Source organism: Lathamus discolor, chromosome 2 (assembly GCF_037157495.1).
Source record: "Lathamus discolor isolate bLatDis1 chromosome 2, bLatDis1.hap1, whole genome shotgun sequence".
NCBI lineage: Eukaryota > Metazoa > Chordata > Aves > Psittaciformes > Psittacidae > Lathamus > Lathamus discolor.
In genome coordinates this window covers 73,399,019-73,413,784 of record NC_088885.1, presented here as the reverse complement: position 1 = coordinate 73,413,784, position 14,766 = coordinate 73,399,019, and the positions used below count along the sequence as shown (strand labels likewise).

Genomic DNA, 14,766 nt, shown 5'->3' with positions numbered 1-14,766 from the left:
ATAGATTCTCCTTTTCCACTTGAGTTTGCCCAGCAGCTCCTTGTTTAACCACGCCGGTCTCCTAGATCCCTTACTTGACTTCCTACTCATTGGGACGCTCCGATCCTGAGCTTGGAAGAAGCGGTCCTTGAATGCTAACCAACTATCTTGAGCCCCTTTACCGCCTAGTACACTTTCCCATGAGACTTCCCTTAGCAGTTGACTGAAGAGGCCAAAGTTGGCCCTTCGGAAATCCAGAACTGTGGCTTTGCTAGGTATTCTATTCCTCCCACACAGGATCCTAAACTCCACCATCTCATGGTCACTGCAGCCAAGGCTGCCATTGACCGTCACCACTTCGACCAAACCCTCCTTGTTGGCGAGTACTAAATCTAGCAGCGCTGCTCTCCTAGTTGGTACGTCCACCATTTGCATTAAGAAATTATCATCAATGCACTCGAGGAACCTCCTAGACTGTGAATGACTGGCTGTGTGAGTCTTCCAGCAAATATCGGGGTAGTTAAAGTCCCCCACGACGACTAAGGCATGTAGTCGCGAGGCTACTTCCAGTTGCCTGTAGAAAGCCTCATCAACTCCTTCGTCCTGATCAGGAGGTCTGTAATAGACCCCCACAACTGTATCACCCGTGCCAGTCTGCCACCCCGGCGGAGGGAGCACGGGGAAGGGGAACGGGTCGTGCAGGAGGGTGCCGGGGTGGGGGCCACACGCTGGGGAACGGTGCCACCCCCGGTGCCGCCGGGCGTGCCCGGGGCTGGCGGCAGCAGCAGCGCAGCGCCGGTACCGGAGGCGGCCCCGCGGCTGCGGCGGGGCGGGCGCAGCGGCTGCACCGCCTCCCCGGGCAGCGGGGCCCGCCCGGTCGGGCCTTGCCTGCGGAAGCGTGTCCGCGCCGGGAGAAGGGCCGATGGAGGCGGCGGGTGGCGGGGGGGCAGCGGCGGCAGGGGCAGGAGGAGGAGGCGGAGGAGGCATCGCCCTGCACGACTTCAGCGGGCGGCTGGGCGAGCAGCGGGTGCACTTCCACGCCATGCGGCTGCGGGACTCGCTCTTCCTCTGGGTGGGCGCCGCGCCCGCGCTCGCCAGCCTGGCCGTCGCCATGTGCAGCCCACGGGTGAGTGTCCCCGCCGCCCGCCCTGGGCTGCCGGGCCCGCGGCCAGCGGCAGGGAGGGAGGGACGGAAGAGGGACGGACGGAGGGAAGAGGGGCGGCTGCGGGGGCCCGGCGCTCCCGCCCCGCGCTGCCGGGGCCTAAGCGGTGCCTCTGCTGCGCTCCGGTTGCAGGACAGCATCCCGGTGGCCGCCTCGCTCCTGGGGGACCCCTCCGACACCGCCTCCGCCTGTCTGGCCCAGCGCTTGGGTAGGTGCCGGGGGCCGCGGCCTGGCCGGGAGGTTGCCGCCCGCGGGGGTCGGGCCCGGGCTGGCAGCTTCGTGGGGCCTTGGAGCATCGCCCCCGCCCGCGGGCCGGGCGGGCGCCGGGGAAGGCGGAGCTTGCTGCAGCCCGGGGCCCGCCGGCAGAGCCGCCCGGCCGCGCAGGGCCCCGCGGGCTCCATCCCGGGTCGCTTTCAGCTGTGTGCGGGCCTGGCTGGCCGGGTCTCTGCCTCAAGGCCCGCTGAGCGTTGGAGAAGCTGAACGCTTCCATGCTGTGTAGAACGCTTCTGTGCTGCGTAATATCCTGACCCGGGCTTTGGGTGCGTGAGGCAAGGGAAGCACATGCTTGTGCCCATCGATTGGGATTTCCAGTGACCTGCTGTCTGTGAGGCCGTAATACTCCTGTGGGGTGGCTGTCATGCAAAGCACACATGCCTTTCCTGAAGATGAAGCCAGTCCTCATCCATCTTGCACGTCTTAGCCCCTGAGTTCTGAGAAGGTCCTGGATCAGCCCGCAGACCCATGTTTGACTGTAATGGGCACCCCGCAGGAGGTCTCCTGTTTCAGTATGTGCGAGAGTTTCCTGCCACACTTAGTGCAGTGGTGGTGTAGGTGGATTTCTGAGCCTTAATGCTAACTTCCAAACTCCCGTATTTTGACTAAAAAGGAAAATACCTGGCCTAATGCATCCTAGAGCCTTCGTATCTCACAGCAATGTCATACTGGTTACTCATCATCATCTCCCAGTAACTGAAACAGCTCCAGATGGAGCTAAGTCCTTGTTACCAGGTTTTAAATGTAAGATACTGCACTGCTCAATCTTATTTTACTTCTGTTGTTTCAGCTGGAAAGGCCACATAATTCTTCTTAACAATCTGCGTGCAATCTCTATTATGTCTGAAGTTTCTCCTATCAAGTAGTTTTACAAGTCTACATCACTTCTTCTCCCATGCCACTGATGTATATATAAGAAAGGGTTGATGACAAGACTGATCTTTGAAAAACAATGCTGGTGTCCTTTCTTCTTCCTAGGTAACTTTTATCTTGTAATAACCACTGGTGTAGTCTCCCCTGGCGGCAGCTTTTTCTCTGCATACTGGATTCAGTCATCTCACTTTAAGTAATAATTCTATGGGTAATAATTACTTTAAGTAATAATTCTATGGGGTACTGTATAATTTGATTTCTTAAAGTGTAATTAGTGCATTATCCTTAAAAAGTCAGTCAGTGAAAATGTAGCCAAAGAGGCTTTACTTTGGATAAAGCTTAACAGTTTAGTCCACTTACCGTTTGGTCTCTTCATTACTCGCTTCTGAACCTTGCTCTATATACTCCTGTGTAACACCAGAGGCTAGCTAACAGCTGTAAATTGTCTTGGTGATTTGCACCCTCTCCTGTCATTTTGGTTTAGTACATTACAGATTTCATAGCTAGAGTGGGCATCCATTAGTTCTTTCAGTGTTCTACAACAGAGCCTGGGTCACCTTATTTTTTGTCCCAGTATATGGTCTCAGTTTTGCTGCCCTCCCCTTACCCTCTCCCCCACGCCTTTTTCTCCAAGGTCCTTTTCTTATTTACATTGCTAATTTCACATACTTTGTTACTAAGAACTGCTAGCATTACTTGGGACTGGCTTGTCAGTTACTCTTTATCCTTGGGGCATAATCCATCTTCCTGTTTTTTTGACTGTGTGCCTTAGGGGTCTTTTGTTGTTCCTATGTTCAGTTTTCTGTGTCAGCTTTGGCCCGGAAAGGCTTTTGGTCAGTGTTCCTCTGTATCTAACCTCTGGCTCACAGATTTCGTCAGTAATCAGCCCCCTTTATATTCTTTATAGACACTATTCTTACTCGTGCTACCATGCTTAGGGTATAGTGTGTTGAGGAAGGCCTGTAGACCTTTTTCACCTTTCCTTGGAAGAAGAAAGTCAACAGTACACTTCTGGCATTGCATCATTACATGCTGCTTCTTCACCTGAGCATAACTGACTTTTAAGAAAAGAAATACATCTTTCTGAAATCCTGCACCTTAGTATTTAGGCTTGCTTTTGGCAGTCCAGCTCAGGGTCACTTAATCCAAAATTGTTTATTCTCCTGAAACCAGTGAACGTGCAAGATCATCACTAAGCATCTGTGTATCTTCTTTGTTTCACAAAGTGCTCAGTGAGGAAATCTGTGTTTTGCGTTGGCTAGAAATGCCAAGCTTTGCTGTTACTGGTGTTAGTTTTCCTCTGGGAAATTACATCCTTGTTACTCTCACAAATTCTGTAATAGCAGAGATGATATTCACAGCCAAGTCTGACTTACAGCTGTACTTCCAAGGTAGCTTCTGTGCTGGTTCCATTCTGTTTTTTGTAGGCACTGACTGAAGTAGCATACAATTCAATTTGAACATAAATATTTTTATTTCTTATACTTGCCAGTCACATTCCATCACCTGCCATTTTGTCCTGCAATGTCAGGACCAGGAGTTTCAGCACTACTGTGCATCAGCTTATACCTTATCCTGTTGTTTTCTTTGTAGGGTCTTAGCCAGAACAGCTGCATTTGGTGCACTGGCTCTATCTTCCTTCTTTCACGGTTGGAGTTTTCCATTTTTCTTTTCCGTTGCTGAAGACATGTTTGCCACGTTCTTATTCCTCTCTCTACCTATTTCTATCTATATCTGTTTGTATTAGAGACAGGGACTGTTTCCTACCACTCTGTGTGATTACTTTGGCACGAGATGTGACTCACTAGTCAAGAAACCCACATTGCTTAGAGCAGTTCTTTCCTATAGGTTAGTGGAGTCCAATTCTCGAGAAAGCCTTGTCCATTAGGGACTTCTTTCCTCCATATACTGAAATCGCAGCGCTTTCGGCTGCAGTGACTGCTGAATAGTGCTGCATCTTTATCTTCCCTCTGTAGTGAGTGGCAGACTCAGCAAAGATGACTTGACCTCTTCTTTGAGGTCTTTCCCAAATGGACCTCCACCCCTCTACCACCTCTTTTCCAGCACAAATGGTCTACAAATTATAACTAACACTTCCTGTCCATTCTGCTCCCATTGGGCTCCTCTTCAAGCTTAGATTTGGGCCTTCATTCTGTCCATGAGGTTGTAGGAGTGGGTCTAGGCTGCTGTAGTTTTTCCTGCCTGCTTTTCTTATGCTTCGAGGGACCAGTGCAACTGGGATTATTAGCCAGGCTATGTGGGAAGCAGCCCTGCAAGAGGGCTTTGTAGGTAAGCCTTGTCTTCTGTAGTTGTCTACTTTACTCTGAAGGTGCGGATGGTTTTCCATGGAGGCATAAGATCATCCCTCTTCTTTCCTTCCCACAAGAGCCCATATGTCCAACTGAATCTGCAGGGAAGTGGGGATGGAAAAGGTCAGGCGGTCTGTTAGCCAGGGAGCAGAGCTCCTATGTGCAAGCAACCCTGAGGGATTCACAGTGTTCCCAGGAACTGGAACAGCATCACAGGGACTCAGTCAGATCTTACACAAACATAATGAAGAAGTTGAGTTTTAACACTATGGTATATGATACAGCTTTGCTACCTAGGATAGTGGTATTGACTAGTCCAGAGTTAGTGTTGCATTCGCTTAGTGTACAATGACAAAGCACTAGTGCTTACAAAACATGTTGCTTTATATTACAAAATCTGGTGCCAAGCACTAATTTTTGCCAACAGAGCAACGTGCTGCATTATATCAGCATTTTATGGTGCCAAATCTTAAAAGGCAAATGAGTCCTTGCATTTCATAAGCAACCCTTCTTACTGAGCCAGGAAGCTGGTAACCTCTTAGAACAGAAAATGATAATAAGTTGATTTGCATAACAAAAATGCCTCAAAGCAGTAGTTTAACTGCATTTTATACGTATATCTAAGTTTTCTGTAGTCAACTTCCCCATTTAAAAAGGCGTGAGATATTAGGAATTCTGGTGTCTTCATTCTAAAATTCAGATGGTAGCTTTGGATATTCAGCAGAGGGGTCTCATTTGTCCCTGGGATTGTCAGCTCCCAGCTCATTGCCTGCCAGGAATACCTCATGACCCAAATACTGGTTTTCCTCCTCTATTTTACACAACTTAATTTAAATTTAGTGCCTAATTTTCCTGTGGTGCTTACATTCTTCACAAAGTTTAGCGATGCATAGAGTTACAAATCTGCTACATGACTATGGTCAAATCTAAGTAGGATTCCCTTCTATTTATAAACCACTCCTTGGTGTTACCTGTTCTACTCGGATAATTAAGTCTTTCTGCCCCCATGGACGTTATTTTTATTACTGCTAATTAGCTCTGTCATGGAAGACACCTCTTAATTTTGTAGTACCTTTCTCTAGGTATCTGTCACTACAGTAGCCTGGAACTTGTGCTTGGCTTCATTACCTTCAACCCAGGCTCTCCAGCCTGTTGGGTGTTGATGGATACTGTATAGGTAAAGGTTAAAGGAAACAAAATTATTGACAGCAGACTTAGACAAGACTGCACACTTTTGCAGGCCTTCTTAGGGCTTTTTAGTAAAACAAAGCTTTGTTAATTGGGGCCTAATCACTTTCTTGTGTGCTTTACCTGTGTTAGTGTTTTTCACAGCATAGATTTACCAACTCATCAACTAGATTTCGCTGCCAAGGGTTCAGTGTAGTCTGTGGTTTCACTTAAACTGCACCATATTTAAGAAATGAACAAAATCTACTAAAAGTGTGAGGCTTTTCCACAACTTTTTGCATCAGGCCAAAAATGAGGCTTGCATTGCCCATTTCATTGACATCTGTGGCTTTACCCAATGTGCTAACACTCAGGTACTTGTTCTGCTATTCCTTTAATAACTTGGTTCAGCACAGCAGGAGTAGAGAATGTTGTCTGCATGATACAGCTTTTTAAGAGGCTTGCTTGAATGCCATCATTCACTTTTAAATAAGAACAAGCTAAACCTGACTACTCTGTTTTGTGTTTTAGCCAGCAAGACCAAAAAACAGATATTTGTCAGCTACAATCTTCAAAACACAGACAGCAGTTTCACCTTGCTCATAGAAAACAGGATCAAAGAAGAAATGATGGCTTTTCCAGAGAAGTTCTGACTTGGCTTCATTGTAAAATAACCTGAAGTTTTTGTTTTAGAAAAACCAATCGCAATTTTCACACTGACATTAAGTTAGTATATTTGTTTTATATTGTTTTGATTGAAGTTGAAGTTGTTATTAAATATAGATGGACCTAAATACACTTGGAACCTGGAATTTATTGTTATTGTTTTTAAATTTGCTACCTGGTTAAGTAGGGAATAGGTGAGTAGAGTAGAAAATACGCTGCAATGGATGAACTTGGCTGTAAAAGTGCACATGCAGTGCCTGGCCTCCATTCAGTACTCAGATATGCTGGGAAATCAGTTCCAAATTCTAGCTGTACAATTAATCTGCTATGTACTAGTACTGAACATAGCAAATAAAATACATTTTTGTATTGTAAAGCTCATAAGTGTTGCTTTGCTCCTTTTAGCCCCTGTTGGTTGTAGCACTGGTGCTGAACACCGTATTTCTTGCACACTAAGAACACTAGAAGGGTTTCACAAAGGAGAACTATGTAGAAGGAAAGAGCACAGCTTGAATTTTGGAGCACTAGATAAATCTGGCAGGCTGCTAGGGGAGCATCATGGGTGTAAAGTGAGCACACTTGTTAGAAAAATCAAAGCTACCACCACCAAAAAACCCCAAACTGGCTGTAGACCAAAGGATGCAGTGCCCATTTGCAGGTGTCAATACATGCATACCACCTATTATTCATGGCAGTTTAAAGGAACACAGAGCATAGCAACCTGATGAGCGAGTTCAGGTTTTCTTCTTCATTGCAAGTTGAGCCCTGACTCAGACATAAGCTTCTGATATGAACAAAGCCTACTGGTGCTGCTGCTAGACAACTGCCCTAAAAGCCTACAGAAAACTCATGAACTTACCTTGCTGTGGCACCATACTCAGCAATTAAAACTGTAACGGAGAGGTTGTTGATGTAGAAGGAGCAACTCCTAACGAGCCTCTTGTCCGAGGGGGTTTGAAAACCCAGTGGTTCCAGCTCTGTAGATCTGATGTGGGCACAGGCGGCCCTTCCTTACCTTTGGGAACAGTCACCGGTCCTTGGCTGCAGTTCAAGATCAGAATAGAAAAAGCAACCATGGGAGGGGTATTTTCTTTTTAATTCACGCCACCCAGGAAACAGTCATCTATCTGTGATTGACTATAAAGAATAATTAGTCGCAAATCAACATGCTGACTTAATTAGCCTGATTTACAATCAGTCAAGCTCCTTGTGTTTGTAGAGGAGGGTAGGACTGTTTCCTGAGGTGTCACTAGCATTATAGCTGCTGCTAGGCTGGTTCAAAAGCACTGCGAGACCAAGGAGAGCAAACTGATGGGACAACGTCATTTTATTCTGTACATTTACATACAAAGTTCTTTTCAGTAGGTACAACAGATGTAACATCATGCAGACATTTAGCTTGTAAGACTGTTTTCAGTACTTGATTTAAGCTTGTGCTATGAGGAAGTACCACCAGACTATTCATGATCAAAACATACAGTAACACGAGTCTTTAAAACTTCATCAGGAACTGAAATGGGGAGGGAGGTCTCACCCACTAGACATAACGCACCATCCTCCTTTCCCAAAACATTTTACACAATACATTTAAAATGAGGTTTGACATTTCGTTTTTCTTAAAAAAAAAAAGAAAAAAGAAAAAAAAAAAGAAGAAAAAGTTACAGCGGGGGAGATCACCCCCCCTCCGCTTAATAGTGTTGTCTTATGTGCCAGCTACAGGTGCAACTTGACATTCACAGAGTTCAGTTAATGGCACTTCTGCTTCCAATTTGGTGACCTTTAGTGTTTGGCTCCAGGAAGTGGCAACAGTTGAATAAAATACTTCCATTAAAACATAAAGTTAAAAAAAGCCTGCTGAAAGAAACCATGAAGTAAATCCCACAACCCCCTTTCTGAGTGGCCTCAAAACACTTGCAAGCAGGTGACTGTCCTTATCCATTTGCAGTGTGCCTGGCAACAAAAGCAGTACTGAAGCCCTAAAAGGGGACACCCCCCCCCCCCCCCCCCCCCCGGATCAAGTATAATGTCACTTTCACATTTTTGTTTAAACTTACAAAAATGGAAGGAAGCCCTTACATGGTAAACCCAAAGAAAAATCCACTGATGGGCTCAGAGGTTACTGAAGGTTCACAGAAAAAGGCCCAAATAGACAGGGCAGCTTTGACTGCTTCCCCTGTTGCCGTGGCTGGAAAGAGCCACCTGAGAAAAGCCTTTCCTGGGGATGGCTGCAGAGAAGACATGGTTGGTGGTGCAGGGGACCGAGAGCCTAGCAGAGCGCCCTGGCCTGCTGTGGGGTGAGGCAGAGCAGGGTAAGCATGTCCACCTCTCCTTTCTGCCCTGCTGCATCACCTGCTGCCTGACTCCTCCACACAAGGTATGCTCAGCAAAAGCTTTCCAACCCTGTGAGCGTGTGTGGAAAGAAAATCCTCATCACAGAAGCGTTTCCTGTCTTTTCAGGAAAAGCAGCACAACTAGAGCTGCCGAGGCAGGAATCGGTGTTTCACTGTCATGACAGAGGCAGGCCAGACCAACTTGAGAAGCTGGGGGTTCCCTTGCTGCAGAAGATCAGTACCGACTACCTGGTTTCCACCAAAAAAAAAAACCCAACCCCAAAAGCAACAAAGTTAATTTCATAAGATTTAAAGAAAATAAATTGCCGCATGTTCCTGTCACCTAGTTTGTTTACTATATAAATGCTGATATGTTCAAACCGCCATTCTCTTCCGTGGGCCTGTATGTCACCAGAGAGCAACCACCGGAATAGGAAACGATAAAGTGCTGTGGACAACAGCGGTGAGCACTCCAGGACCGCTGACAGTGCTGGAAGCAGCTGGATTTATAGCCTTGCAGATGGTCTGCAAGAGCCGTACTTGAGCACACAGGCAGAGACCACGAAGGAAGCAGCCACTGGCTCTGTGGCACGGTGGATGGCAGGACGCTGCTCTCCGCCTCTGTGCTTGCACCTTCTCTCTTTCAGGCCCCTTCTCTATTGCCTTGAGACTTGTTTGCTTCTTCAATTTGTTGTTGTGAACCCACTCCCCCCCTCTCCGCCCCCATCCCCAGTGTGTGTGGCTTGCCACAAGCATCTCACATCGAAGGCAAAAGGTATTGCACAAATTTGGCACGTGAATACTGCGTGAATGGGGAAGGCCTGGTTTTTTGCCTTAAGTGAACACAGGCTGCAGAAGTCTCAGCGCAGAAAAAAAGAGAGAAGCAGCCGCACTCAAGCTCAACAATAAAACTTGAGCGTAAGGAAGATCGCGCTCTTGCTGTCACAGCAAGTCTAGCAAAGGCAGGAAACAAAATAACCCCAGTAGTGTAACTTTGGGCAAAACTACCATCAACTGGTCCAGTGTTTTTTTACCAGGCTCAAGAAGAACCTGAATGTCCACATCCTCTGTACAAAAATTAGCAGCTTTAGGACAACATTGTTACTCTGAACACAACAATCTCTGTCGCTTCTGCAGGTCTACCTGTCCCCTTGCACTCGTCAGCATCTGAGCCTGCACTACTCACATAGATCGCTGCTGGGAGCACATATCTCTGATTTATTTGGGACTGTAAGAGGACATTGGCAGCCTAATAGAGGATGGAAATTGTTAGGTACAGTAGTTAATCGACAATATATACAGCAAAGGAGGAAAGGGGAGGGAAGGTAGAGGAGGAAAGTGCAAATAAGCACTTTCCGTGTGTATGAACGCAAGATGTACATCAAACAAAGTGGCAATCATATGGACACTCAATACAACATCGACATCCTGCTGCTCTGTTTGTCTGAACACCTGCACTACCGAGCAATCACAAATGGATGGCCTGAGTGAGAAAGGAGAAAAGGGAGGGAGAGCAGGGAGGTTAACTACAATGCAAGAAAGCTGCTTGCTTACAAACTCCTTGCACTGAACTAGATCCTCACGATCAATAGTCACACAGTGAGAACCAAAAGCCAGTGGCCAAAGGAAATAGTTGGTCTGGGGGCTGCAGAAGTCATGGGGCTACTATGAAAGTGCCATCTGCACAGCAGGAGACAAACTGGGTGTTCATTTTGCTCAGCCTAGAGTAGGATTGATCCAATGTGAGTAAACTTTTTTTTTCCTGAATCAAAAATCCTACAAGAGCAGTTGGGGAAGGGGGGAAATCTGGGCGAGTTCACTGTATATTCTTGGGTCAGAACCAGAAAACAACTCTAAAAGCCCCAAGACAGCCAACAGCAGACCGTAAGTCATTATTCCCAGGCTATCCATTCATTCTTTTCCAATAGTCACTTAAGCATTTTGTCCACTTAAATTGAAAACCCAAACCCTGGTTGTAAAAATAGGTAAGGCAATGCCAGGACATTCATTTCCCAGGAGCAGGAATCCCAGCTGCATTGCCTTTTGGAATAAAGATACAGATCGTAGCCCGTGCTCCTCACGTTTTGTCCCTGGTGGTTTATGTTCTTCTCCTGGAGCAGTCAATCAGAGATTCTGGGCCTCCTCATAATTAAAGCTATTCTCAGCAAAACTGATTTTTGCATCAGTGGTCAAATCATTTACATCATCTACATTACTATTAAAGACCAGCGGGAACCATCTAAAATAGACTAATGGGCTCTTAAAATGCAGAGGGGCTGATTCTTATTGAAAAATCAGCTTGTTTGGGTAGGATTTTTTTCCCCACTGCATTTGGTGAAAAAAAGAAAAAAAGAAAGGTACAAATGTAGAAAATAACTTTTAAGTGCACATGGGCTATAAAAACACACATCAGCTGCCTAAAATGCAGTCAGAGTTTTGAGTCGCAACAGGTTTTGCTTTTCTTTGTCTTATTTTCTTTTTGGTGTATACAAACACAGCAGGCAACCGGGGCACTTGGGCTTTCTAGACAGGCAGAAGAATGTTGCACAAGTCTAAATTGCAGTCAGTTCAACTTTGCAGTGGATCCCTCTTTCCTTTAAAGAAACACAAAACCGAAACAGAAAACACCCGTGCCCCCCCCACCCCCCATGGTTTCTTTCTTGGAATGGCTGCACCTCTTGTAATAAGATGGCTTCATTTTTGTGATCTATGAAAGGAAAAGGAAATAAAGTGCTTCTTGAGAATAAATCAAAATAAATATACGTATTTAATGGCAGGAAAATAAGAGTTCTGAAGGGCTACCTCCAGCCAGGTCTCTTCTCAGATGAGTCTTTTCCCCCATAATCTTTTCAAGAGCAATCTGCACAACAGTTGAAGATGCCAAAAGTTGCTTTAGCAGCAGAGTTGAATTTCCCCCAGGTCTGTGTCTGCTCCACTACTGGTTTGTAAAATCTGTGCAAAACACCTTTACCCAAAGTGCCGCTCCTCCTGCACAACAGCATCAAATGAAATACAAAAGAAAGAGGAGAAGGAAAAACAACAAACAAAACACCCAACCGAAAAAAAAAGAAGAGGAAAAAAATCCACCCGGTTACATTGACTTCATCCCGTTGGCAGTGGTGTTCTCCGAGATCCCGTCGCTCACAGCTGCCGAGTCGTGGAGGCCAGAGTAATCCTTGAGTTCAGAGTTTGTCAGGAGCAGGGGCTGCTCCCCCTTCTTGTGCGGCAGAAGCGGCTGCCGGGTGTAATGTTCCCCATCCGGGATGTTCTCGGGCAGGTTCTGGTTCTTGCTCTCTGGCAGCAGCAGGATGCAGATGATGCAGATGAGCGTACAGCAGGCGAAGATGACGTGGTGGAGGAAGTAGCCTTTCTGGTTGTGGAGCTCCATGATGGGGGCGGTCAGGCGGCCAAAGCCCGCGCTGGCCAGGACCAGCCCCAGCCCGCCTCCCCTGCAAACACAGCAGAGGTGAGAGCCTGGCCCCACAGCCCGCTCCTGCCAGTGCAGCCCCATTGGCACTGGGGAGGGATCCCCTGGAACACCCCTTGGGGTCTGGCATGCACCCGGGCATCCGAAATCTCAAAGGCAAGCCTGGTTTGCTCACAGCTTTCACACTGCACAGTTACTCCAGCAGGGAGTTGCTTTGCTGTTGTAGATCATTGCTGCCCTTTTTGCCTTTAGCGTGGGGAAATAATCACTTAACTATCTTTTCACACCCGTATAACTGCCCCCACGCAAGGAGAAGAGGAGCTTTATCGTGTGAGTGTGTAGCCAGCCCTCTAAAGCATTCCCATTTCCAAGTATTTCCATCCTCAGTGAGGGAAAACCATATTTTTCTTAGCATGCCAGCCTTCTCCAGCTTAGACAAGACACACCAAGAAGCAGTAGGTGCAAAAGTCAATTTTGGCTGCCCCTGAAGTACCTGTCATCAATCAGCAGTGGAGGCAGGAGAACAGAGTTTACAGGCCACTGCCTCGATCCATTGTACCAAACACTGCCGAAGTATTTTCCCCATAGAAACATGTTGTGGCTGGAACTTCTCAATACTGATGTCATCACAAAATGCATAATTTTCAGGGGAAAAAAAAACCCACAACAAAGCTGGTGGTCAGAATAGGAGAACCAGAGTTTGGGATTTATTTCCTTCTTCACTCACTGTACAAAGTTGAGCTAGGTCCCTCACTTTACTCTTTCTTGCTCTTCTCTTATCACAGGAAGGCTAGGAAAAGGTTAGCATGGGTGAAATGCTTAAATTATAAATAGGTGCACATGCACTCCCACCTCATTTTGAGGCCATCAGCTCGTGCTCCCAGAGCCTCTCTCTACTGGGTGACCCTACACAGAAATGGCACCACAGGCATTTCTCTAGGGTAGACCATTCCGTTCTCCTGCTGTGGCACAACCGAGGTCTCCGGCCAATGGAGCATCACCCTTAAGTGACTTGCTTTAACAAAATCTCAGAGAGGCGGCTTATCCTCCATTTCCCAGAGACCCTGCTGCCTGCAGAGGGAGGTGTCTCCCCATGAGCTTGATGGCTGGCACCGTGTGCTCCCCACTCCCCCACCACGCTGGCCTGGGCAGCCAGCTTCCTGCGGCTCCTCCAGGAGATGCCACCTATTCCCAAAGCCTCTGGCGATCAGGCGGGCTCAGGTGCTTCATTTCCTGCCCCAGTGGCAGAGATGTAATTATTAACGATAACCAGACCTTACAGAAGGCGACTATAGAAGGCAAATGAACCGCTTTACATCAAGCACTTGGAAAAAAATAAATTCATCTACTACTGAGCATACAAGAGACCACAGCACTATAAACCTACAAATGCCAAATTCACTCAGCCAAACACTGTGTTAGAGCTAATCTTCACCCAGTCCTTTCCAAAATCTACTGTTGCTTGCTTGACAGCTAAAGGGCAGCAAGCACAGGTTTCAAAGATGCTCTTGGAACACTGGCTAGATCAGAAATTCACATATGCACCTTCTAGCTCTCCAGACACGGCAGAGCATCGTTCACAAACAACACTGATTTCCTCCGATACTGCAAAAGCCCTCAGTAAAAACTTGCCAGCTTTCTGATGGCAATTTAGAAACCCAGCTGAATGCAGCCATTGTGCAACTGGCCTCGCTGCAGCTTCATTAACACACTCACATGAGTAATCCACACAACCAGCCCCAAACTCAAGGCAAATCACTCTCCAAGTTGGCTCTGGAGCAACAAAAGCCCAACTCATTTACATCAGTGTTTGCTACGGCTAAATTGTATCTCAACCCCCTAGAAGGACCTGAGGTGAGTTTTAAAAGCTGCTGAGAAGGACACCGAGCAAACTGAAAGGAAACAGGAAAGGGCAGCAACAAAGACGGCTCTGTCATCGGTCAAGTGGCTTCAGATTTGGAAAGGGGGGGGAAAGGAAGTTTTTCCACATGACATCAGTAATTAGAGTGGGCATTACTTTATCCAGCACCACCAACACCTGGCAGAAGAAGGCTTGAAAATACTTTTTGGTATGGGTCCCGGAGTATTTTATTTTTGAAGTTTGACCGTACTGCAAATATGGAAGGAAAAATACTGCAAATACCATCAGGAATTCGTTGTTGTTCACAGGAGCAACAGAAAATGTGCGCGTCAGGAAAACGGGTACAGGGCAAAAGAGGCAGCACTCTCGTAACTCACCCTGGTTTGCAGCTGCCATAGGGAAGCAGGTGGAAACCAAAACCAGAGTGCTTTGGGGTACTGCTCCTCCTCAGTATGAGGTCTGCCACGGCAGGGGCCACTGTCTGTACTCCAAACCCACGCAGAGGTGCAGAGTGGAGGTCAGAGGGGGAGTGTGAGGGCTGCCGGCACCAACAGCAACCCCCAGCTTCTCCCCTCACAACCCTGCCTGGCAGCTTCTGCTGTGGGGAGCTTTCCCACATCATGACCCCACTGGTGATCAGAGCCATACCCCTGACCCTTGCTTGCCCCGCAGGAGCAGGGCAGGATGGTTTGCATGAGTTTATGGTCCTGACATGGGCA

General features: G+C 47.2%; 2 protein-coding genes across 4 annotated transcripts in view; one reads left to right on the top strand and one right to left on the bottom strand.

Annotated features, from left to right (window-relative positions):
* Positions 1-886: 886 nt before the first annotated feature.
* Positions 887-6,805, top strand: PSMG4 (proteasome assembly chaperone 4). Its single transcript, XM_065667443.1, has 3 exons — positions 887-1,105; positions 1,274-1,349; positions 6,295-6,805. Exons 1-3 carry the CDS (start codon positions 902-904, stop codon positions 6,414-6,416), a joined length of 402 nt encoding a protein of 133 aa, XP_065523515.1. The 5' UTR covers positions 887-901; the 3' UTR covers positions 6,417-6,805.
* Positions 6,806-9,957: 3,152 nt separating this feature from the next.
* The window catches only part of SLC22A23 (solute carrier family 22 member 23), a 112,716-nt gene continuing 107,907 nt past the window's right edge, over positions 9,958-14,766 (bottom strand). For 2 of the 3 annotated variants that reach the window (XM_065667440.1, XM_065667442.1), the window contains one exon: positions 11,508-12,208. In XM_065667440.1, coding sequence (XP_065523512.1) covers positions 11,851-12,208 — 358 coding nt within the window. In that variant the 3' untranslated portion in view covers positions 11,508-11,850. Of the gene's footprint in view, positions 11,467-11,507; positions 12,209-14,766 lie in introns of those variants that run through there. The other variant, XR_010610067.1, reaches the window with a different exon arrangement.